This window comes from Acinonyx jubatus, chromosome E1 (genome assembly GCF_027475565.1).
Source record: "Acinonyx jubatus isolate Ajub_Pintada_27869175 chromosome E1, VMU_Ajub_asm_v1.0, whole genome shotgun sequence".
NCBI classification, from domain to species: domain Eukaryota; kingdom Metazoa; phylum Chordata; class Mammalia; order Carnivora; family Felidae; genus Acinonyx; species Acinonyx jubatus.
In genome coordinates this window covers 22,408,889-22,434,572 of record NC_069397.1, presented here as the reverse complement: position 1 = coordinate 22,434,572, position 25,684 = coordinate 22,408,889, and the positions used below count along the sequence as shown (strand labels likewise).

General features: G+C 38.6%; 1 protein-coding gene across 4 annotated transcripts in view; it reads right to left on the bottom strand.

Annotated features, from left to right (window-relative positions):
* Positions 1-24,465, bottom strand: part of AP2B1 (adaptor related protein complex 2 subunit beta 1) — a 126,395-nt gene extending 101,930 nt beyond the window's left edge. For 2 of the 4 annotated variants that reach the window (XM_015078452.3, XM_015078454.3), the window contains exons 1-5: positions 24,313-24,465; positions 17,704-17,763; positions 11,356-11,461; positions 6,451-6,586; positions 4,324-4,569 (exon numbers count right to left, since the gene is read on the bottom strand). In XM_015078452.3, the coding sequence (XP_014933938.1) occupies positions 4,324-4,569; positions 6,451-6,586; positions 11,356-11,461; positions 17,704-17,740 (525 nt within the window). In that variant the 5' untranslated portion in view covers positions 17,741-17,763; positions 24,313-24,465. Of the gene's footprint in view, positions 1-4,323; positions 4,570-6,450; positions 6,587-11,355; positions 11,462-11,733; positions 11,834-17,703; positions 17,764-24,193; positions 24,268-24,312 lie in introns of those variants that run through there. The other 2 variants (XM_015078453.3, XM_053212340.1) reach the window with 2 other exon arrangements.
* Positions 24,466-25,684: the final 1,219 nt, after the last annotated feature.

The following is a 25,684-nucleotide window of genomic DNA, read 5'->3' as shown; positions in this document are numbered from 1 at the left end:
AAAGAGAGAGGGAGACACAGAATCTGAAGTAGGCTCCAGGCTCTGAGCTGTCTGCACAGAGCCTGACGCGGGGCTCAAACTCATGAACCGTGAGATCATGACCTGAGCTGAAGTTGGACGCTTAAGCAACTGAGCCACCCAGGTGCCCCTTGAATACGCACTTTTTATACCACAGCTCAATAAATACTCCTAACACCTTTCTACAATGGCGCCCCTCATTCAACAGAAGAAGAACCTCAGTGACGTTGAGCTAGAATTTAAGAGAATTTTTTTACTTCAAAGTCTGTCTTTTCTCTTTCAAATAGTATTTCACTGAAAGTCTGCTTTAACTGTTATAAATGGAATAACTATAGGAAAAGGAAGTGCGTGTGATCCCCCCCAGAAAGACAAGAAATGAAAACAAATCTATTACTTGCAACAAGGTACCCTACTCCCAGGAATGAGCTTGGAAATCAACATAACCCCAAAAGTATTCAGATCTTGATCAACATTTTACTCTCCGATTTCAAAGTCATTTCTGCAGGTGCTTTCACCTTTAGGATGCCCTTCTGAAGTGAGCTATAAGAAAATTACTAAAGCAGAACCCCCTGGAAACGTTAATTTTTTTTTTTTTTTTTTTTTTTTGCAAGAGATTCTAGTATTTTCTGGTGCAGTGCTGCCACCGTGTGGAACAACTTCTGAAACAGTGCAACAAAATACCCTCCAGAGCAGAAGAGGACTCAAGCATCAGAGTAAGGAGCTTGAGAAGATTTCCACAGTAAAACAGGTCTCAGATAATTAAAGGCCTTCATATATTCAAAATTTTAACCATTTTGAAACAATAAAACAGTTCTAAATGTGTACGTGTGAATACACACATTTAAATTCTATTGTAGACATACCTCTATGAAGACAGTGACCAATAACGGGTATTGGGACTCAGAACTAGGTTAGAATCCTGGCTATATTAGCACTAGCTGTAGGACTCTGGGATAATTTCCTGAGTGTACACTTCTTGATCTCAACATGGAATAACCTCTACTGCATTGGGAAGATAAGAGAACGAAGCAATAAATCGTTAAGTAAAAGCATGTATCTGGCACAGAATGCATTTAAGTTTAAATTTCCCTTTTCCTAAGAACGTATGGTCATCAGAATCCTTTGGAATCTCTCAGATGTTTGAGCTATTAAACCTTACATTCATGTACTCACCTGTTTCCTATCAACAGTATTTGACCCAGCTGATAAAAAAGGAAAATCAGTGGTCTAAATGCCGGTTGTAATACTTTTTGGCAAAAAGCAGGACATCGATTGAGATGAAAAGTATGGGTTCAAGATCAAAGGTAGGCATGTGTGTCTGTTGGCTATCTTAACACAAACTTTTCAGTTCTTCACTAAAACAAGCATGAAGAGCTCAAAAAATGATTTGAATAAGAGTATGTAAAACAAGACCAGAACAAGAGTAAGGCAAGTAAGGCACAAGCTTAAGGAGACACTCCACTTTCAGGCTTCTGCAGGTATGGAGCTGGCACCTGAATGTGAGTACCATTTTAAATTTTGCACCCTGTGAGCCTTGCTAGCACTCCATTGAACAATATCAAGGGAAAAGTTCTGCTACTGAGAAATGTGATTGAGAATCAAAAAGATTTTCTATTTAGAGAGCGATAGGTCCAATGATAATTAATGCTGACACCTGCTCTAGGAAAATCGGCAATAAAGACACAGTAAACAAAAGTGGCTCCTGAAAGTTTCTCAACATCTACCAGGTGACCTTAAATTTTCTCTAGAAGTTTCCTCAAAGGTAACTTGTGAAAATCCCCTGAAATCACCTCCTGATAAGCTGTAGTAAAAACAGATTAGGAAATTTTATTAAGAGTATTATAGTTTAATATAATGTTATATTAAATTCAAACAGAGACCCACTGATGTGTTGCCTGTTTATATTACTTATATAGGTAGGTATGGCATGGGGGAAAACAGGTAAAACAAGCCTAGCACATGCTGATAATTACCGAATCTGATGATGGTAAATGGATTCATTTCACTTATCTCATTTTCATTTAGTCACTTTAATTTTGAATATGTTTGAAAATTCCCATAATATAAAGTATAAATAAATAAATAAATGGCATACATGTTACTTGAGAGTAGGATCTGGCCAAAACCAGCCCTTCCTCCATAATGAAAACTTAAAATAAGTTAAATTAGGCTTGTTCCAGAATCATTCCACCCTCTCAACTGATCTGGATAAAGTTTTAAGTTCTAAGTGCTTGGGTACAAAAAAAAGAAAAGAGCAGAAAAAAGAAAAAGCAAACCTTTACTAAACCATCAGTTACTCCCTATCCCTAATCATCTAATTTTGTAGGTTCTACTTTGAAGAATTTACATTAGTGTAAAAATGCCTTTTTCTCCCCAAAATGGAATTTCCTAAATAAGTTAGAATTCATTTTCACCTCACTCCACTCCACATTCCTAGTCCCACTATTTAACAAGTTTCCATGAGTGCACAATACCCTATTCATCTGGATGCCTGAAATTGCGAGCATGGAAGCCAAATACTTTTCATCTTCTCATTTGTCCTCAGGTAGAAAATTTCCAGTACAGCTGTTCAGAGTAACAGTGACTCAGAAACAACACTAAAATACAACTTAGGACCAACTACACAGTCTATAACATAGATCCTAATGCCTTGTAAATTTCTTTCTTCCTTTTTTTTTTTTTTTTAAAACTTATTTGAGAGAGAGACAGCACACATGCAGGACAGGGGCAGAGAGAATCCCAAGCAAGCTCTGAACTGTCAGCGCAGGGCCTAACATGGGGCTCAAACCCACGAACCGTGGTATCACATGACCTGAGCCAAAATCAAGAGCTGGACGCTCAACCAACTGAGGCACCCAGACACCCCTATAAATTTCTTCCTGTATGGAATAAAAAAAAGCGGGGGAGAAGTCACATGATCTTACTTGAGGTGGAAAAAAGGAAAGGCTGAATCTTCTTATTGATGGTGACATCCTATCAGAAGTCATAGTTTAAGCACATCTATATCTGCACCCACTTCTGTACCTAGAAGGTGGCTAAAAAGATTCCTGATGATAGTAAGTACCATAGTACCTTAAAAAAAAAGTGGGGCTTGCTTCATCCTTTGACCTTGATACTAAACTTGAAGGAGAATAAACAGAAGCCAAGGCTATTCAAAGAATAAGATGAACCAAATGAAATATCAAAGCAGAGATATGAGTGGGTAATTTGCAAGTGAGAGGCAATGTCTATTTCAAGGCAAATTCCAGAAAGTTCAACAACAAGAAAAGTATTCAAAGGTTACTCATTTGATTAACTCACAATTATTCACCTCTAAGTAAATATTGTATTAGGCAAAAAGGAGAGAAAAGGTGGCCATATTCCTTCATCTTCTCAGCAATGATACTTTGACCAAGCATTGAATTCAAATGAGCTCCAGTTACCAGCAGAGTCAACATACCACTTGGGACTTTCTCCCCTTCATTATATGGACAAAGTTAAAAATGTTAATATGAGAAATAAAAGTACTCCAAACTTTAAGGTGTTAAGTTGTTTTCCAGCTCCTAAATGTTTAAATTTTTTTTTTTGGGTTAAGTTTATTTATTTATTTATTTATTTATTTATTTATTTATTTATTTATTTATTGAGAGAGAGAGAGAGAGAGAGAGAGAGAGAGAGAGAGAGAGAGAGAACGCATGCACAAACAAGCATAAGCGTGGGAGGGGCAGATAGAGAGGGAGAGAAAGAATCCCAAGCAGGCTCTGCACCATCAGCACAGAGTCTGATGTGGGGCTCGAGCTCACCAACCTGTGAGATCATGACCTGAGCTGAAACCAATAGTCTGACGCTCAACCGACTGAGCCACCCAGGCACTCCTAGCTACCAAATGTTTAAAACGTTAGTTGTCAAAAGAGAATCTTGTCCTAGAATTTTCCTGTAGAAGAATGCATAAAAATCACTAAGCAATAAATATAACTTTGTTTCTATTGCCACACTGCTAGAAAAGACCACAAACATCTGAAGAAATCATCTTTAAAAAACTGCTATCAATTTAAGGTAAAATCCTCTTAAAAAAATGATGAAAGAACCGGTTGCTGAGCAAATACAGGGATAGGTATGATGCAAAGGTTTGCTTTAAGACCCTAGTATTTTAGTAGTTGGTTTTCACCTCAGAAACACCTACAGTGTGAGACAGATAATCTGAGGGACACACAGAATTCATACTTCCCACAGCTAACCTAGGTTTCAATGTCCCAAACATAAGATTTGTTTTAAAGATGCTTTTTTAAAAGCCCTATTCTCTTTATAAAAGCAGAAGTTTGTTACCATTGGATTTGAATCTGCTATGAGATCCCGCAGAGAATCCAGAAATCCCTGATCCTCTACCATTTGGGCATTGATATCATGGAGTTTTGCCACACAGACTGCTGCTGTTTTCCGAACATAGGGATCTTCATCCTTCAAACACTTTCGGAGGGGCTCACACAGATATTCTGTAATCTTGTCCACCCGGATGCACCCCATGGTCCTGACTGCCAAGGCCCGAATGAGAGGATTAGGATCTTCACAGTCCTTTAAAAAAAAAAAAAAAAAAAAAAAAAAAAAAAAATCATTGACAACTGTAGGTGTACATGGTAACTAAAAGTAAATAGTCTAGTTTATACAAACCACAAAAAAATATTTCCTTAATGTAAGCTTCCAGTTACATTCTATATCAGAACATAAATCATCCCATGCTATTGTTTCCTAAGTACAAATCTTAGTTGCCTATTTAAGAGTTTAGCTTAGAAAATCATTTAATTGTTTCATAAACACCGTGAAGAAATGCCCAGAAGGGCAGCACCTTAGTGAGCTGGTAATACCATCCCCATGGCTATTAGTGGACCTCCCTTAACAACAGGAAAAAAATGAGGAATTGAAAAGATGTGTTCCACTCCAGAGCCAGTCTGCAAATATCAAGTAGAGAGAAAAGAGGTTGGGACTTTCTGGGGCCTACAGCCAAGAAAGCAAAGGAGAGAGAAACTGGTTTGGGCCTGCCCCAAGTTCCTGGAGTTAAGCAGCAGAGAGAGCCCTCCAAGATCCCAATTAACATACATTCTCCTTTTTTTTTCCCCCCAAATGAGGGATTTATTTACTTATTTATTTTTAAGTGAACTCTACACCCAACATGGGGCTCGAACTCATGGACCCAAGTTCAAGAGTTGCATATTCTACCAACTGAGCCAGCCAGGCACTCCTACATTCTCCTTTATTAGCAAATGCTTCCAAATACAGTACAAATAGAATACTCCTTAAATTGCACTATGCTAAAAATTTTCTTTAAACATTCTAAACCTTGTATACACCAAAGTACAAAACAAGTAAACTAAATTATCTTTCCAATGATGTAGTCCACCTATGAACCACCAAACAGAAAGAATGTTATGTTCTCTGATTTTGTACAATGTAGCTAAACACAGGTAAAGAACAAAAATTCCATAAGAAAGAAAGCATATAGTTTATTTTTCAGAACAGTTTAATAAAAGCTAATTTTAGAAATACTGTCTTTTTTTTAATGCAGACTAAATTCCCAACAAAGGGGAAAAAACAGCAAAAAACCATATATATATATATATAAAATATTAAAATATGTATTTTTTAATAGGTACAGCCTCATTATGTCCATCAAATCTAATGATAGGAAAACTATGACTGCATGTTCAATAATAAGAAATTTCTTAATGGTCAGTTTTTTAAGATGTGAAAATTGTAGTTATGTTTAAAAAAGAGATCTTATTCTGACAAATGTAAGGATGAAATTATTTTTCATCTTTATCATGTTTGGGATTTACGTTAAAATTATCTAGTAGGAGAATGAGGAGGAGTCAGGAAAGCATGTATGGGAGAATAAATAAAACACGACTGGTCATGGGTTATTAACTACTGCAACTACACAAGATGGGTAGGAATTTATAATACAATTTCCTCTACTTCATTATGTTTGAAAGTTTCCATAATAAAAAAATTAATCCAGTGTTAAGACCTATTAAGACAAAACAGAGGTAGTAGCTCCTGTGGTTTCTACTACTTCTAACTCATAAGCATAATTTTTACAAAGGGAAACTAGATAAAGCCCAGGTTACTGAAACTGCAATGATATACCTAAGCTTTGTCAGCCTGGGTAGGTAAAACATTAAGGCTTCTTCACCTGCTTTTCTTCTTCCATCTGGCAAGGACACCAAGACCAGCTAACTGAAAGCTCTCCATATGGTCTGAATTGGATGACAAATGCTGGCATAAAGAAGGCTTAAAAACATGAACATTCCTAGTCAGTGCCAGTACTTCTCCAGAGGCCCTCTTTTGGAACAGAGGTTGCTTATTTGCAATGCAGACATTAACTATATCAAGAAACACTTCTGAAAAGGTTACTTGAGACAGAAGAGACTGGTCTTGAGTCCCTGGGGGAAATGTTACCTTCACAAAGCTGTTGACAGCCATGATGGCCATGTCTGGCTGACTCTTGGCGTAGTTCATCAAATAAAGGTACACGAGCTTCTTTAATTCCAGATTGTCGGTTTGCATACAGTTCACTACATCTGGAAAGAGAGAGCTGAGAGGAGAAGAGAAAAGAAAAATGAAAAGATGTTGGTGTCAAGCCAATGGATAGAACCTGAAGAAATGGCCTTATTTTACAAAGTGATCTGATGCAAGGACAAATGTCCCCACGGTAATAATAATTATCTCACTGAGATGAATTTCTAAAGAAACTGTAACCCTGGGTCTCAAGAAAGTCTCTAAAAATAGAGTTTTTAAGAAACTTTTCATTACAAAAATTCCTAACAAATAGAAACAGCAGTATAATGAACCCAATATATCCATCACCCAGCTATAAACAAGTATTAATACATGTCCTCGATCCATTCTCCTTCCCTCCCTGTCCCTATCCCATCTAGTTGCTCTGGATTATTTTTAACCAAATCCTAGACATCATATAATTTCACATATAATATTTTAGGACATATCTTTTAGAAATGTTGCTTTTAATTTTTTTTTTTTTTTTTTTTTAATGTTTACTCCCTTTTTGAGAGACAGAAACAGAGTGTGAGCAGGGCAGGGGGCAGAGAGAGGGAGACACAGAATCCGAAGCAGGCTCCAGGCTCTGAGCTGTCAGCACAGAGCCTGACACGGGGCTTGAACTCACAAACTGTGAGATCATGACCTGAGCCGAAGTCAGACACTTAACCAACTGAGCCACCCAGGCACCCCTGGAATGTTGCTTTTAAAAAAACAGTCTTTATCACATATACAAATTAACAGTAATTCTACGTATCAATTCATTGTAGGTTCAATGCACTATGGTTGCTATACTTTTTAAATGTTCATATTCTTCTATCCTTGGCCAGTGTTACTCAGTTCGCTTCTGAGTCCCTGGGATGTGACCCTGTATTTTCACCAGTTTCCTTGCTTTCTGGTAGGACATGATGTTCCATCCAGGATCACTTGGTTCATTTCTAATCTTACAATTAAAATCAGTCATTTTTCTAAGACGTCCTGATTCCCTTCTAGTGGAATTTATTCTTTCTTTTTTTTTTTCTTTAGTTTATTTGAGAGAAAGAGCAAGCGAGCACGTGCAAGTGGGGAAGGGGCACAGAGAGAGGGAGAGAGAGAATCCCAAGCGGGCTCCATGTTGTCAGTGCAGAGCCCGACAAGAGGCTCGATCCCACGAACTGTTGAGATCATGACCTTAACCCCAAATCAAGAATTAGACACTTAACCAACTGAGCGACTCAGGTGCCCCTATTTCTTTATTCTTAATATTACGTATTCAGACAATGAAAACGAGTCTCCTCAAATATAAAAGGAGTTTACACTTTTTCCAAGTTCAAGTCATTTCATGATTTACTACTTTCCTATAAAGCCAAAGGAAAGTGGCATCATTAGTTTAGAAGGTGAGCTTATTGGATTTTAACGTATAAGCTGTATTTTTAAAATATAGGTGAACTATAATTTTATGAGATTAGCAATTAAACTTCCCCTTAAAGCTTTATCAAAGTACTGTAAAACTTCTAAATATTTCTGAACATCTTACTACAAGTACACAGAAAGCAAATGTCAGTATATTTCTACAAAAAGGAGAATGGCTGAAATAACTGGTCACATGGTACAGCTCCTGGACACACACACACAATAAGCAGAGATAGTTATTTACAGAAAGGAAGATGGACAGCAAAGTCAAAGAATCCACCTTATCTCCAACGAACCAATGACTTCTGCTCTGAAAGGCAAACTGTTTAATCAATATACATACCTAGTTTCAAGAACATGTAGATACTCAACAAACACTAATTAACATTCCCCCAAAATGAATGTTCTTTCCATTTCTTAGAATAACTCATGGGCAAAACAACTAAAAACTGACAAACAAATGTGACACATTAACCAACAGTAAATTTAAGATCCTGAGTAATTTAATTCCAACAACCTGCCCAAGATCAAAAAGATCTTGGTCAAGAACAAAGTTCTAGAGGTAAAAACTGTTAAGTATCAACCTATAAAGCTAGAAAGTTGATTTTTCCAATATGGTAGCCACTGGTCATATGTAGCTACTCACTGGCAGTGTGGCTAGTCTGAACTATGATGTGAGATATATATATATATACATATATATAGGAGATATGTATATATATATGAGATATATATATATGAGATATATATGTATATATATACACACACACATATACATATACACATACATATATATTTATGTATATATAAAATACACATTGGATCTTGAAGACTTAGTATGAAAAATATAATGTAAATTACCTCAATAATTTTTATTATTTTTAAATTTCATATTGGAATGATACTTGATATACTGTTAAATAAAATATATTATTAGAATTTCATCTATGTTTTATTTTAACTTGGCTATCAGAAAATTTTAAATCATATATGGGGCTCACATTGTATTTCTTTCTCACAGCACTGAACTTGAAGTTACTTGGAGGGGAGACTGAAATATGATAACCTATGAATAGCTCAGCTCTATTTATTCTGCCTCTTTGAGCTATCTAGGCACGGCACAAATCCCATCTCCTCCGAGAAGTGTTCTTCAACTATTCCTATTTACATGTATCTCTCTTTTGTAGAATTCTTATTGCCTTTAATGTATACTCTAGTTCCTAATAATAAAATTGAATTTCATTACTCCCTAAGTTTTCAGATTTTGGATCTCTTCAACTAGATAGTAAATACAATGAAGGCCAAAAGATATCTACTATCATTTTGTTTAAACTATGATATGTGGGGCGCCAGGGTAGCTCAGTCAATTGAGTGTTCAAATTCTTGATTTTGGCTCAGGTCATGATCTCACGGTTCATGGTTTCGAGCCCTGCATCGGACTTTCCACTCTCACTGCAGAGCCTGCTCTGACTCCTCTATCTCCCTCTCTCTCTGCCCCTCCTCAGCTTGCATGCATGTGCATTTGCTTTCAAAAATAAAACACTAAAAAAAGTTCTAAAATAACAAATGCATTTCATATTAACATATCACTTTAAAGCAAAAAAATTTGTATTTTTTAAAAAATTAAGACAATATTGTTTTACATGTTTTACATGTCTAGTTTAAGCAATGACAGCTATATCCTCATATTTGCTCCTGCATTCAACCTGTTGTAGAATGTTGGTTTTTTTTTGTTGTTGTTGTTAAGTTAATTTATTTATTTTGAGAGAATGTGAGAGAATGTGAGTGGGGAGAAGCAGAGAGAGGGAGACAGAATAACAAGTAGGTTCCACACACTGTCAGCACAGAGCCCGATGTGAGGGTTGAACTCACAAACCGTGAGACCATGACCTGACCAAAATCAAGAGTTGCACACCTAACCGCCTGAGCCACCCAGGCACCCCTGTAGAATGTTGTTTTGACTGAAGTGTAAGAAGCAAATCATACACATATATTAACTGGAAAAGAGAGGAGTATTTTAACAGCTTTTTCAAATACCTGGATATTCTTTGATACATTAAAGCTAGACAAAGGCTTTTTCTCTTTTGTCTTTTTCAGCACACACATTAATCAGCTTAAAAGTCAGCTACAATGTGGAATCTGAAACCATATCAAACTTTTTAAACTTGCTTGCAATAAGATCTATCTTTTATCACTTAATGTGAATGGATCTTTTACCCATGGATACTTCTATGATTTATGCACTAGTCATTTAGAAAATATTGGTTGAGTTATGCAGATCCTCCCAATGACACATTTCATCAGAGAACAGTAAATAATACATTAATTCATTTCACCACCAATCTCATCAGAAAAGTCTCTAAGTATTGGGATGCTGTCAAGCTCATAATGAGAGATACAAGTTTTCCAACAATCTAATTTTTACTTTAAAGCTCAAAATGGATCTGTCAATTTTTTTCTCTAGAAGTGACAGGTTCACTTTGTTCATTTTTGATAAAATGTCTCCCAAATACTGAAGATCTGATTAACTATAATTTGTCTGTCAATCATTCTTTTACTTAAAAATGGTATTCCCAATTCAAACAATCGGCTTTTTTCCAGGTCAACCAATCACACTATGTTATGCAGAAGTGCTTTATGCATAATTCCTATTTTATCGCATGGTATATTAAAAAGACCTGACTCATATTTCAAGGCTTAATAAAATACATTTTTAATGCTTCAATGAAGAATAGCCCTAAGTGAAACTGCCCTTTTTTCCTGGAAGTAAGTGGTGATGAAGGATACAATGACTACTATCACAGTTTGGCACTACTACCTTGATTTGCACTAAGGCATCAGCAGTGCAAATGTCAACACAGTGAAAAGGCAAATAATACCTAAGTATTACTATAATAGCCTTGACCTCATAAATCCCCCAAAAGGATTTTGGGAATCCTCAGGGGCTTGCGGATAATCTGCACCTATTTCCAAATGGTCTGGCTGAATTACGGGGAGAGCAGGGAGGGTGAGAAAACAGACTTTGTTAACGTTGATTTTCATCTTGAATTCAGCAACTGATTCTAGAGTTGTAGAGTTAAGAACATTGGCTCGAGCCAATTAAAGAACATATGAGCTTCTGCTTCTCGGTACATTTTTATCATCTCCTAAAACTACTTCAGCAACAGATCTGTAACTGTGCCAGCTCTCAGGAGGTTTTATGCTAGATCTGGACGCAAGAAAATCAAACTGGTTTCATTCTTCAAAAAAAAGTCACAGAGTTCACATAAAAGCAACTATACTTCCTTGTGATTTTCAGTGGGACAAACCCATTCTTATAGGTTCTTTGTTTACAACAGTTAAATGAAAAGCAGTAAAAGCCATAAAATAGGGTATGGGTCTAAAGTGACCGACAGCAGGAGTGATGACCCTTACCTAACATCCTTCCCCACAGTCATGGCAGCAATCACCTTCTTCACAGCCTCCTTCCTCTTTTCTTTCTTTTCATTGTTGAGTTCAGCCTTCAATTCAAAGATTTCTCCTACAAGAAAAGAGAACAAATTGGTAAGATCCTAGGACCAGAAAACTAGAGCAAAATACTACACTCTGTAATAAATAACATGACAGCTGACCAGAGACAGGGCAGCAACTGAAGTAGAGGATTTAAAAATTACAGGATAGGTACAATTCAAATCCCTAGAATATTAATTGACCATTGATAAAGATACCATCATTTAGGTTATGCCAGAGAGGAAGCTGCAATCCGGATCTTAGAAGTGTGGGAGTGGGGAAAAAGCAAATCTCATATCTTACTACACAGGGGAGAGAACGGTGTCTGAGGGATGATCTTCCATCAGAATTTCAAGGTCCCAAGGGAAACAATAAATGTAGGCACGGGAACAGGTTCACAAATCTGTTTTCAAGCCAAAGAGACACTAGATATCAGCTCATTCACCCACTCTCAATTTCACAGATAAAGAACTAAGGCTCAAAGATCAGAGTGAGTCAGTGACAGAGCTGCCCTTAGAACTGTGTCTCCTGACTGCTGAATCCAGAGGTTTTGAACCTTGGCTAGACACTAAATTACTTGGGAGGTATTTAAAAATAATAACGGGCTGCCTGCGTGGCTCAGTTGGTTGGGCGTCCAACTTCAGTTCAAGTCATGATCTCGCAGTCTGTGAGTTTGAGCTCCACATCAGGCTCTGTGCTGACAGCTCAGAGCCTGGAGCCTGCTCCAGACCGTGTCTCCCTCTCCCTCTGTCCCTCTCCTACTCGCTCGTGTGCACACATGCGCTCTCTCACAAATAAATAAGCACTAAAAAAATAAAAATAACAATGCTCAGGCTCTATTCTGGGGCAAATAAATCAGCATGTCAAACAGAACTCTTAGGTTCATACTTTTTAAAGTTTCTCCAAGTGATTCTTTTTTTTTTTTTTTTAAGTTTATTTTTGACAGAGCAAGCAAGTGAGCATGAGCTAGGGAGGGGCAGAGAGAGAGGGAGACACAGAATCCAAAGCAGGCTCCAGGCTGTCAGCACAGAGCCTGACGTGGGGCTTGAACTCACAAACCGTGAGATCATGACCTGGGCCAAAGTCAGACGCTCAACTGACTGAGCCACCCAGGTGCCCCTCTCCAAGTGATTCTAATGCACAACCAGGGCTGAGAATCACTGCTCTAATTAGCACTTTAAGAAGCTGACAGGCTTTAAGGCCCCATCCTATTCAACTGATCTAACAAAAATGATAATCTTGAAGCTTCAAGAATGGTACAAACCAGAACCATTTCTAAAGGCACAATCCTGAATGAGTACTCAGGCCCCACACTGGAAAATGCCAGGGATATCATCACTATCTTAAGGACCAGGCTCACCTATCTTCAGAAAACTGGCGCTGAAAGAAAAGGTAACAATCTTCCACCGGTTTTAAAAGAAGAAAATATACCACTAAGCCTATGAAAGAGAAACTGGCTACTCCCCGTTCAACCTTCCATCTGTACTCTTAAACTCTTCAACAACACTGCCTCATTTTCCTCCATTTCTAGGACTGTGCTTGATGTTCATTTTAACCAGACTTCATTCATCAGTACAGAAACAGTGGGGACAGCAAATTCTGTGATCTATTAAAGCCTCTCAATGGGAAGGATGAAACTGGTAAGAAACATAAAAGTTGACCACTAAAAAGGCTTGTGACATTAAAATCCACTACCAACAAGGCAAACAGATTAATGCTACAAAAATCAGCTTTATTTAATCAACAACTGCAAAAATAGCAGTCAGGAAAGCTGGGCCCTTTAGAGTCATGCTCCTCTCCATCAAGTCCTCAGCTGCCAAATCCAGCTCTCAGGGTTCCCATCATTTACTTCTAGGAACAGTAAAGGACAAGCCACAGGGTTTCAAAAGTCTGAACTGTGAATAGCAGCAGGAGCTGAAGAATCAAAACAGGATGTAACTGAAACTATTCCAATCCTAGCATAAACTTAAAGAATATGTTCCAGTGGCAGCTCTGGTGGGTGTTGCAGGAAGTAAAAGGAACACAGTCTATCCATTTTTTAAAATGTGGTATTTACCCAGCCGTGATTCAATCTGTAGGTCTTAAACTTTTACAAATCCCTGAATAAAAAAAGGTTACCAGGACTCATTACAAAAGAAGGTTTGAAGAGTTAGGGGAGTTTTTTAATTATACATTTTTATGTCAACATAGACAATACCTTGGTCATAAAGCACACAAAATGTTAACAAAAGAAGAAATAAATGCCATTTCAGAATGGTAAGACAATCAGAAAAAAAGCTGATAATGAATGACAAAGTGCTAATAGTTTTTGTGAAGTATAGAAAATAAAGATAGGGAAGTATAGAAAATAAAGATAGGCTCTCACCTCTTTGGGTGAGAGCCAAAGAGGGCACAAATTATCTCATACATACAAATTCTTCTATTTTTCTCTTCCTCCTCCCACTAATCAAATCTACCAACCACTGCTAACAGCCAGCAATGGTTCTCAATCTTGGCTACACAGGAGAAAAATGTGGGGTGCTTAAAAAATCCCCACACCCAGGCCATAGCCCAGACCAATGAAGTCAGGGTATCTCAGGTGGAGGGTCCTAGATATCAGTATTGTTCTACACTTCCCTGAGAAATTCCAATGTGTAGGAAAGATTGAAAGTCACAGACTAGCAGTTGATAAAATTAAGAAACTCACTATGTAGTTCTCTGTATTGTAATAGAAGAGTTTGTTTACCCTGACATAACTCCAAATGACCAGAAGAGGCCAGATATGCTTGCACTTTCCTGAAAACAGCGTATCAAGCAGATAGGCTGTTTGCTCACTCTAGACCACCACAGTGTGCCCTCCTATTTTAAAATTAAAAAACAAAACAAAACAAAAACAAAACTTTTTTTCAGGGGCACCAGGCTCAGTCAGTTAGGCATCTGGCTCCTGATTTCGGCTCAGGTAAGGATCTCATGGTTTGTGAGATTAAGCCCCAGGTCGAGTCTGCGCTGACAGTGCAAAGTCTGCTTGGGATTCTCGCTCTCCCTCTCTCAATAGAAAAAAAAAAAAATCATTTCAATCTTAAAAGTTGCAAGAGTCCCCAATTGTTAACATTGTGCCACATTTGCTTTATCATATGTTCTATATATTTACATGTTTCTTCCTGAATAGTAAACAATAATAGTAAACTTGCAGCCATCCTGTCTCTTTAGCTCTAAGTACATCAATGTACAATTTCCAAAAATGATTATCTTATATAACCTAATGCTATGATCAAAATCAGGAAATTTAACATTGACACATCATCATCATCATCTAATCTATGGACTCAACTCAAAAGTTTTGATAACCTCCTTCATAGTAATTTTACCACCATCCCCCCTCAGGCCAGGATCCAATGATCAGTATGTTATATTTTACTATAGTGTCTCTTTAGTCTTCTTTAACCTGAAACAGTTCCTTAGCCTTTGTCTTTCATGATAATGACATTTATTAAAGGTTTAGGCCAGTTATTTTACAGAATGCCCTCGGTACGGGGTTTATCATGGATGTTCCCTCATGATTACACTGAGGTTATGCATTTTGACAGGCATAATTCTTAGGGGATGGTATGTTTTTCTCAGTGAATGACATCAAGAGGCAAATAATGTTAATGCGTCCCATTATAGGTGATGTTACCATCAAATATGTGGTTAAGTTGGTAAATACCAAGTCCTAACCCTGTAAAGTTACTATTTTTTCCTTTGTGATTAGTAATTTGTGAAAGGAAACTTCAAGACTATTTAAATATCTTGTTCCTCATCAAGCTTTCACCTGGTAGTTGTTTTAGTATTTACTGATGACTCTTGCCTAAATCAGTTATAACTATGATTTATGCATGTATATGTTATTCAGTGGGTTATAATCTACTACTATGGTCATTTTTTTTTTTTAATATTTAGTTTTGAGACAGAGAGTGAGCAAGTGAGCAGCAGAGGGGCAGAGAGAGAGAATCTCAAGCATGATCCACACTGTCAGTGCAGAGCCCAATGTAGGGCTCGAACTCACAAACCTTGAGATCATGACCTGAGCCGAAATCAAGAGTTGGACACTTAACTGACTGAATCACCCAGGTGCCCCTAATGATCACTTTTTTTAATGCTCAAATTATCTCAAATTTGGCAAGTGAAAGCCCCTTCAAACCATGCTGCTCCTTGATCTGTCCCATCAATTTTTTTTTTGCTTTCTGGCATAAGATGTTCATGTTCATCTTGTACTTTCCCTTGATGCACCCTGGAATCAGTTATTTCTCCAAAAAGTCCTGATTCCTTTTCCAAAGAGTCCTGATTCCTTTTAGTTGGAAATGATTTTTAGAAACCAAAGGGTATTCAGTGTCCTTTGCAGCTACTCTGACTTGAAAGAAATTAGGATATTTAATCAGAAACTCCATAGTGTTATGGGGCGCTTGGGTGGCTCAGTCAGTTAAGCATCAGACTTCGGCTCAGGTCATGATCTCAAGGTTCAGGAGTTTGAGCCCTGTGTTGGGCTCTGTGCTGACAGCTCAGAGAGCCTGGAGCCTGCTTCGGATCCGTGTCTCCCTCTCTCTCTGCCCTTTCCCTACTTGCGCTCTGTCTCTTGCAGAAAAGAAACTCCACAGTGGACACTCAATAAATATTTTCGGAATAAATACACGCAATGAATCAGACAAGATAGAAGGACCCTTGGTTCTTCAAGACTAAACTTAGTTAAATCTGAAGACAGTCAGGAGGCCGAGGCCAGTAAATTACAATGGAAACAAGAAAGATAAATTCTGAGGCAGAGAAGTTATATTTCATCCCCTGGAAGAAAGGAAAAAAGGTCCATTTGAGGAGAAAAGTTGTTGAGGAATAAGAGGAATGATAGTTGTGTCACGGTTAGAATGCTTCAGTAAATATAAAGACTGCTAAATACAAAGCACAGAATCCTAATCCTGAAGAAAAGTAAATCTCAGCTTCTCAACAACAGGTTGAGAAGAATGAAACCAGTCTGTTTTTGATAGGAGGGCCATCTATCGCACTAGAAATGAACTATTATTTAGGAACAATTTTACAAAAGATGAGGAGTTTGGATTTTCCCAAGAATCCTTAGTTCCTACCCCACAAATGTAAAAATCAGCATTACATTTCTGATTACAAAGACAATGAGGTTAATAAATGCAAAGTTATTCAAGTAATCCACAGTCTATAACCTAAAAATCATGGAATTGATTCTAAAGGTTCCCTGTTTTAAGTATAAAGAACATATTTAGACAAAGCCCAGATAAAGAATGAGGTAGATCTGGGGCGCCTGGGTGGCTCAGTCAGTTGAGTGTCCGACTTCAGCTCAGGTCATGATCTCACAGCTTGTGGGTTCAAGCCCCATGTCGCGTTCTGTACTGACAGCTCAGAGCCTGGGGCCTGCTTCGGATTCTCGTTCTCTGCCCCTCCCCCACTGGTGCTCTGTCTCTCTCTTTCAAAAATAAATAAACATTAAAAAAAAAATTAAAAGAATGAGGTAGATCTATATGGAGGGATATGAAAATATCAAGTTTCTATGTACTGTTTGCATGAAGTTTGTTAAAGATAAAAATTTTTTAAACATATGTATTAATACTTGCATTTATATGCACAGAAAAAGACTAAGGATACACCCTGAGTTCACCTAAGGAACAAGAATAAGGAGAAAGAGGAATTTCTTTTTTACTTTTTACGTGATCTGTATTGTTTTAATATTTAAAAAAAAATTTTTTTAACGTTTATTTATTAGAGACAGAGACAGAGCATAAGCATGGGAGGGGCAGAGAGAGGAGGAGACACAGAATCTGAAGCAGGCTCCAGGCTCCGAGCTATCAGCACAGAGCCCACAAACTCGGGGCTCGAACCCACAAATCGCGAGATCATGACCTGAGCCGAAGTCGCTCAACCAACTGAGCCACCCAGGTGCCCCTGCTTTAATATTTCCAAGTAAAAACTAAAAGAGAATAAATGTGCTGCTGCTTCCCTTTCTGCCTTCCTCAGACCTACCCATCTTCGACAAATTAAAATTGGATTTCATCCTTTCACCAAAACAGAACCTCCAAGCCAAAATGAAGTGCATCCCAGCTCTATCTATATTTAAAAGCCTATCCTTTAATAATTTATTCAAATACACCTTTCTGTACAAATAGTAGATCCCCAATGAGATAGTCCACAATATGCATGTCTAAAGAGGTCAGAAACATTCTAGGTGGGACAATCTTACACCATAATTTTTGAAGGAACTCAAACTCAAAAGTTCTTTAATCAAGTTTTCATACTTACCTTTTTTATTGGTTGTGAAGTACTTGGAGTCAGTCATGGTTTTGGATCTTTAATGTGCACCTACAACAAGAGAAAAAAATTCCTTTATCCAAATTATTGATGTCCAGCAAGGAATTCAACTACTTTTAAGAACATTTATAATAATTTCTGTACTCAAAAGTGAGTATTTTCTTCCTTACCACCGTTATTGGTGATTCAAGAGACGCAAAGATAATTAAGAATTTAACTCTTGCCTCAAGGAACTAACTGGGGCAAAATAACAGGCTAAATGGAATGGACTGATAATATGAACCTATTATGGCTTTGTAATTTTATCCATAATTATCTCAACACCTCAAAGATCTAAAGCTAGACCTTTTTGTAAATACATCTTCAATTAGGCACTCAAATATTTAAGATAAAAAAAAGTTTGTTTTGAAAGATCTCCCAATTACTTTCCATTCAGGAAAATGTGATTTACTCCCTACCTCAAGGGACGTATCCTGAAAACACATATCCTGAAGCAATGTTAAGGTCAAAGCAGAAAGAGAAAACAGTTGTGCCAATCTATTCACTATTACACTTGAGAAAAGGAATCTAAGAAAAAAAAGACTAAATTAATAGGACAATATTCTTTCACAACAAATATCTAGAGGCAAACATGCCTCATGCATGGATTTTTTTTAATTACAGTTTTCATATTTCCAACAATCTACACTTAGCCCAAAAGAATAATATTCCAAAACAATAACATTCTTCAATAATTCTTTTGTATTCCAAAAGAATATCACTTTACAGTTAAAAATAAGGCCAGAAAAAAAAAAAAAAGAGAGAGAGATTTATTCAGTCACCATTGCATACAAAAGAGAATCAGAACTGGCGTTAAAACTTAAAAGATCATGGATCTCAGCCTCAAGTTTAATACTTCTGTTCCAATTCCCAGGAAATTAATCCAGCTGACACATGGTTTTACTAGTAAAACAAAAATGGCATGGACTGGTCACATTTCTCCCTAAATAATGAGACAATGTTTTCTGATTTGAGAAACTCAAGACTTCATCCAAAGTACTTGGTATCTTTAAATGTATTAAAATTTTCTTTTAATAATATCCCTTCTGCACTCAAAAACATGTATCTTCTTCCTTACCATCATCAACAATACTTACTACCAAATTTAGGACTGATGCCTGGCACCTGCTCATTACTGTCATGCCACAACATGAGTGATCATAAATTTGGCAAACTTGAGTAATACCACATATGGCAAACAACAGTAAATATGGATCAGAGAGAAAAGACCTAAGCACTAAACAAATCGATGTAATTAAGGAAAAGGAAAAAGAGCCAAATAAACATGAAATAATGAAAACAGCCTGGCTCAAATTTGATCTCTAAAATGTGCCACTTGAACAACCTAAAGGAAATTAGACTCAGCTGAGATCTTTCCAAGTGGCTATTATTTACAGTCCTGATCCTTATGCAAGAGCGCTATAGGTTGTATCAGAATTTCACCGAATTCCCTTGTTAAAAGACACGAGCTAGAACTCACAAACATTATAGAATACAGAAATTCCCATTTTAGGAGCACCTGGGTGGCTCAGTCAGTTGAGCGTCTGTCAGTGTGGAGCCTGCTTGGGATTCTCTCTTTACCTCTCTCTGCCCCTCCTCTGCTCATGCTTTCGCGCTTTCTTGCGTGTGCTCTCTCTCAAAATAAGTAAATAAAACTTAAAAAATTGTTTTGAAAAAAAAAAAGAAATTCCCGTTTTGATAGTTGTTTAAAAAAAAATTTTTTTTTAACGTTTATTTATTTTTGAGACAGAGAGAGACAGAGCATGAACAGGGGAGGGTCAGAGAGAGAGGGAGACACAGAATCTGAAACAGGCTCCAGGCTCTGAGCGGTCAGCACAGAGCCTGACGTGGGGCTCGAACTCACGGACCACGAGATCATGACCTGAGCCGAAGTCGGACACTTAACCACTGAGCCACCCAGGCACCCCGATAGTTGTTATAATTAAAAATTAACCTGTAACAGGGGCTTGCCTTCTGCAGTATTTTCATAATGCCTTTCTAGAAAAAATTTGAAGAATGTTATAATCATTTAATCCATTTACAATGTACACTAAATTTGAAATGGGCAAATTGAAGAAAGGGAGTCCTTCACATAAAAGACCTGGAATAAATCTGAAATTATCATGTAATAACTTACACATAAAAAGAGAGAAACGGCTATACAGAAACGATCACTAGAGCCTAACAGGAGAGCCATAGCTCAAGGCCATTATGGCTTAAGATGTTACTATGCCTATTAAGTCCAATAAGATCACCAAAACTTAAAACTTGTTTAGGATTTACAAACAAAAATCTGCTTGGAATTTTTCATACTGCTTGTTTTTGCTTTTTAACATTTTATTTATTTTTGAGAGAGAGAGCGAGAGAAAGCACTCATGCTAACAGCAGAGAGCCCACTGCGGGGCTTAAACTCACAAATCATGACTGGAGCCAAAGTCAGATGCTTAACCGACAGAGCCATCCAGGTGCCCCCCCCCCGCCCAGTTTCTTTGAAAAGGGGCACAAAAATTGTTGTTTTCTCAAGATCTCATATTCATATACACATATAAAAAAAAAATTTTTTTTTAAGTAACCTTCTTGCCCAGCCTGGAGCCTACCAAGGGTCTTGAACTCATGACCCTGAGATCAAGAGCTGAGATCAAAAGTTGGCCGCTTAACTCACTGAGCCACCCAGGCACACCAAACATATTAAATTCTTTTTTTTTTCTTTTCGAGTTTTCCTTATTTATTTTGAGAGACAGTGTGTGACCATGAGCAGGGGAGGGACAGAGAGTGGGAAAGAGAGAATTCCAAGCAGGCTCTGCACTGTCAGCACAGAGCCTGATGTGGGTCTTGATCCCATGACCCATGAGATCACGACCTGAGCTGAGACCAAGAGTCAACGCTCAACCAACTAAGCCACCCAGGTGCCCCACATATTAAATTTTTAACAGTTTTAACCACAGTCTGTTAAACATAAAACTAACCTAGTCTGAAGTTCTACCTTTATTAATGACCCACACATTTAACTACCTCCCTTAAATTTCATTGTCAAGGAATATATTTCCCTATTCGTTGTGAGCACTGTGTTCTTAACTAGAGAATAACATACCCACCCACAAAATTTCAGGGAAGAGAGTCAAGTAATCTTAGATCCTAAATTAAGAATCTCTGCTCTTAAAGAAAGGAAAAACCTATCACTCTTAGTTCCTGCTGTTGGAAAAAACAGTAATAAAACATCTCTTACCCATACTGGCAGGAACACATTGTATTAAGTCAGTTCCTGCCTTAAGCCAAAAGAAAACTCCAAGAAAAATGAAAATAGTCTAAACAAAAACAAGTGGAAAGAGGTGGTAGTTGCACAACACTGGGATTGTACTACCTGTCACTATTCACTTTAAAATGGTTAATTTTGTTATGTGAATTACACTTCAAAAAAATTACATATGTATTTTTTAAAGGAGATAATCACAAGCCAGGGATGAACATAAGCAGATTCTCCAAAATACAAGATGGTGAAAAACGTAGCCTGCATTAGAAGCCAAAGAAAAAGAAGCCAAGATAGAGCTGAAAAAAAATAGGGAAAAAAAAAAAATCAAATATTCGCTGAAGAGCCTCAAAAACCAAGCTCTTCCCGAAAAAACAACAACAACAACAAAAAAAAACCTTTTTTTTTGTTCCTACAGGAGAACTCCAGGAAAAAGCAAAGGCATTATGGAGTTTGAACTCACACTACCTTTCCACCAGATCAAACTCCACAAGTCACTGACTGTTCTGAAGGCCTGCGGTTTGGCCTAGGGATATTGCTAAACAATGAAGCTAACACAGGGAAAGCACACAACCATTCTTACTTGACCTAGCCTGGAGTGTGGTGTCACTGCATTTCAGAGAAAGCTTCCCTGCACAGGATTACATATCTGGATTTAACATAACCTAGTTTCTCCCAAATATAGGTTGTGAAAGACCCTTCTCTTTTTTTTTTAAATTTTTTTTTAAACGTTTATTTATTATTGAGAGACAGAGCACGAGCAGAGGAGGAGCAGAGACAGAGGGAGACACAGAATCCGAAGCAGGCTCCAGGCTCCGAGCTGTCAGCAAAGAGCCCGACGCGGGGCTTGAACTCACGAACTGTAAGATCATGACCTGAGCCCAAGTCGGTCGCTTAACCGACTGAGCCACCCAGGTGCCTCAAGACCCTTCTCTTCTATTCCTCCCTCCTTACAGTCCCCCTAAAGAAAATAAGGCAAGAAAAAAATTAATAGGGTCTCAATTTCAAATGGCTCTCTGGGAAATGGCGGCTAACTTAGACTTGGTGAGGCCACTAAGTCCCTTCTTTTCACACAGAGCTGGGCTTTACAGTTTGGTGCTCACAGCAAAAAAACTGGCAGGAGTTAACCTAATCATAGAGCAGAAAAGCCATTCGGCCATCTTTTTTATTACAAGTGTGAAAGATGCTGAGATATTCCAACATCTCAATAATCAGAAATTTCAATGCAAAGATAATAGTGTCTTCCATTATCATTTAGCTCATAAGAAATCATAAGACATCTAATTACAATAGACACAAGATGTGACTTCTATTTAAATATGTCAGACTACCAGTACGCCTGGGTAGCTCAGTCAGCTGAGCATCAGACTTTGGCTCAGGTCGTGATCTCACTCATGGTTTGTGAGTTCGAGTCCTATATCGGACTTGCTGTCAGCGTGGAGGCCACGTTGGACCCTCTGCCCCCTCTCTCTCTCAAAAATAAACATAAAAAAATGTCAGACTACAAAGTAATGTGTTAATATTATACAGTAAGAAGTTCAAAAGGTTTACATCCAATTCTTTTTTTTAAGATTTTATTTTTTTAAGTAATCTCTATACCCAGCATGGGGCAAGAGTAGCATGCCCTACTGAAGCCTGCCAGGCCCCCCTTTACATCCGATTCTTAACTGAAATACCAAAACTCTGGAAAATTTAAGCCTAGAAGTAAAGAAAGAAGAAAAGGAGAACATATCATATCTAATTCACTCCTTGTCCAGCTTGGGTCAAATCCGTGCATAAAATGTAGTATTTTAAAATATGGACAGTGGGGTGCCTGGGTGGCTCAGTTGGTTAAGCGTCCGACTTTTGATTTCAGCTCAGGCCATGGTCTCACGGTTTGTGAGTTTGAGCCCCACATCAGGCTCGGCCAGTGCGGAGGCTGCTTGGGATTCTCTGTCTCAAAATACATAAATAACTTAAAAAAAAAAAAAAAACACCTTTTTTTGAATAAATTAAAAAATAAGATAAAATATAGATGTTTAAGGGGAAAAAACGATGGAAGAACTGGGCTTTCTTGAGTCTGTCTCTTAATTCACAGAATGTTAGCTTTGTGTTAATTTTACCACCCAACTTTCAGCGAGGCTGTCCGCAGAACACGCTATCCTTTTGCTTCGCTGGGAGTTTAAACTGTTAAGATACCTGCAAACAGTTCTCACCTTACCACCACGCTTAGTCATCATTGGAATGTTACACGTTTTCTTGTACAGCTGCATCTCCTTCATCTGCTGCTTTCTATTATTATTTTATAAGTGTACCCTGAGGCTAAGCAATACAGGCATACCAAGCAGGTAATTAGTCATTTAAATTGTTCCTCATTGAGACCACCTTCGTGGTCACACGGCCTTTTCTAAACTTACTGCGCTTTACTTTTAAACCACAATGATTAACAGTTTCTGGCATTTAAGACGCACTTCTTTTAAAAATCCGTTTAATGAAGCAGCAACACTTTATGTGCTCAGCTCCATAATGAAACAGCCAGGTGAGATCATTAACATCCCCGCCGCCCCCCACCCCCATAGAAGACTGCTCCTAAAACAAACAGCGTGAATAAATTCTTTCGATTCAAAGAATATGGAAATAACAGGCTGTTCCAGTTTCTTGCCTCTGGCTTAATCTACAGCCTTTCTCAAACCAGATCATTCCTGCTAAGCCCAGAAACAAAAAATTCGGGGCTAAGATTTATCCCTCCTTGCTTCCCCCACTCTCACATCGGGTCTGAACGTTTCTCCTCCCTTCCCCCCAAGTGTCAGGAATTCCTCTTCTGCCCCAGGTGGTCAAGATTCTAGGGATATGTTCCTCCATTACAAGGTGGGAGAGAGGTGTCGCTTATCCTCACATTACGGGAGACGGGAGAGGTTCGCCCATCAATGGACAAACCTGTGGGGGAATCCCTTTCCCCTTCTGCTAAGCTGGACACGTCCCACCTCTGAGTGAAAGACGCCAAGCGGGGAGGAAGGAAGGTTCTCCCCTTTGGCCTCCAGCCTCTACCGGCCACACCCCTGGCCTCTGGCCCCAACCCCCCGACCTCGAACGTATCTTCCCTCAGGTGCCCCCCAACTCCCAGCGGCCACACCCGAGGATTCCCTCGCCCCGCCAGAGCGGTGGAGTCCCTTTCTCCAACCCTCTTCCTCACAACGGTCACACCCGACGGCTCACTTCATACTCAACGGTCACGCTCCTAGGATTTCCTCTTCCCCCGGCCAGTGTCCAAGTCAACCTGGGGTCTCCCCCCAGCAGTGACGGACGCACCCTGAAGTTAGCCGCCTTGAACTCACCGGAGGCAAGGGCGGGGGTGGCGGCAGCAGCCAGAGAGCACGGCCCGAGTGGTGTTGTAATGGTTTCCTGCACGTCACGACTCCTTCTCCAGGTCTAAGCCACTGCGCAAAACCCACTTTGCCAGAGACAAAGATGGTGGACAGGAAACTCTGACGTCAGAGAACCTCGCCGCGTACCGTCATCCCCGCGCGCGGCAGAACCAGAAAGGCGGCGAGCTCTGTCGCCTTGGAGACGGACAGGCTTTCCTCAGAGACTGGATACTGAACCTGAGAGGGAGTTCAGTGGCTATACAGAGGGATGTATTAAACAAACTGTCGTTCTCTGGATTTGTTTCCTCGCACAGTTCTCTAAAAACTCTCCCATAGAAAGGGTGAAATATCCTGTTGGAAAACAGGATGAGATGGCGTCGGATCTGAATTTCTGAATTCAAACCCCTGCCTTGAGAATGACTGGGAAAGTTCCTTAATGTCTCCTTAACCTTAGTCTTGTCTGTGAAAAGGAGCCAACAATCTATCTCTTCCTGGCTTGGGGAGTTTCAGTGGGATAAAGTAGGTAAAGCACCTGGCTTGTAATAGGAGTGCTTACACAATAGTAAGTTACTTTTGGAAACTGAGACCTAGAAATCTCTGTACCTGTTTCTTAATTTTGCTGTGAACCTAAAACTGCTTCAAAAATAGTAAGTCTTTAATTTTTTTAAATGTGGAGAGTGAGAGTGCCTGGCGCAGTAGCTGAGGAAACCAAAATGCAAAGGAGACTGCGAAGTAGAAAAGGAGAAGGAAAAGCTGGTGGCTATAACTTTTTAGGATGTTTTTAGAGTTCTATGAAAGTAGGAACATACTAACCTATTCGCTCTTCTATCTCTGCGACCTAGCCCCCCCCTCCAAAATTTGTTGAATGTGTAAATGTATGAATGATCAACAGTATCACTTGCTAGAGAGAAGAGGAGGAAGGGCTGAAAAGCGTCCAAGGATTTAGCAATGTAAAGGTCATCATTGCTGGGACCGTCAGTAGAGACAGAAGGCAAAAGCCATGCTGCAGAAGTTTGAGGATAATGGAGGTGAGGAAATGAAAACAGGAGTTACAAATAACTCCATAAGAAAATGTGGCTGAAAAGAGAAGATATATAGGATATTGGAAAGAGAGAATAGTGAGGATTTTTTTAAGTTCTATATTGATACATTTTCTTTACACTATTTTTAGCAATACCATGAGTTCAATGATCTTTCCTATCCATAGGACTTCAAAATCTCTATCTCTAGCCTTGACTTTTTCCCAACTTTTCACCACCAAATTGCCAACCACACTTATGGAAAATTCTATATTTATGGCCCACCCAAATTAAGCAAATCATGGGATGAGGGTTGCTGTAAA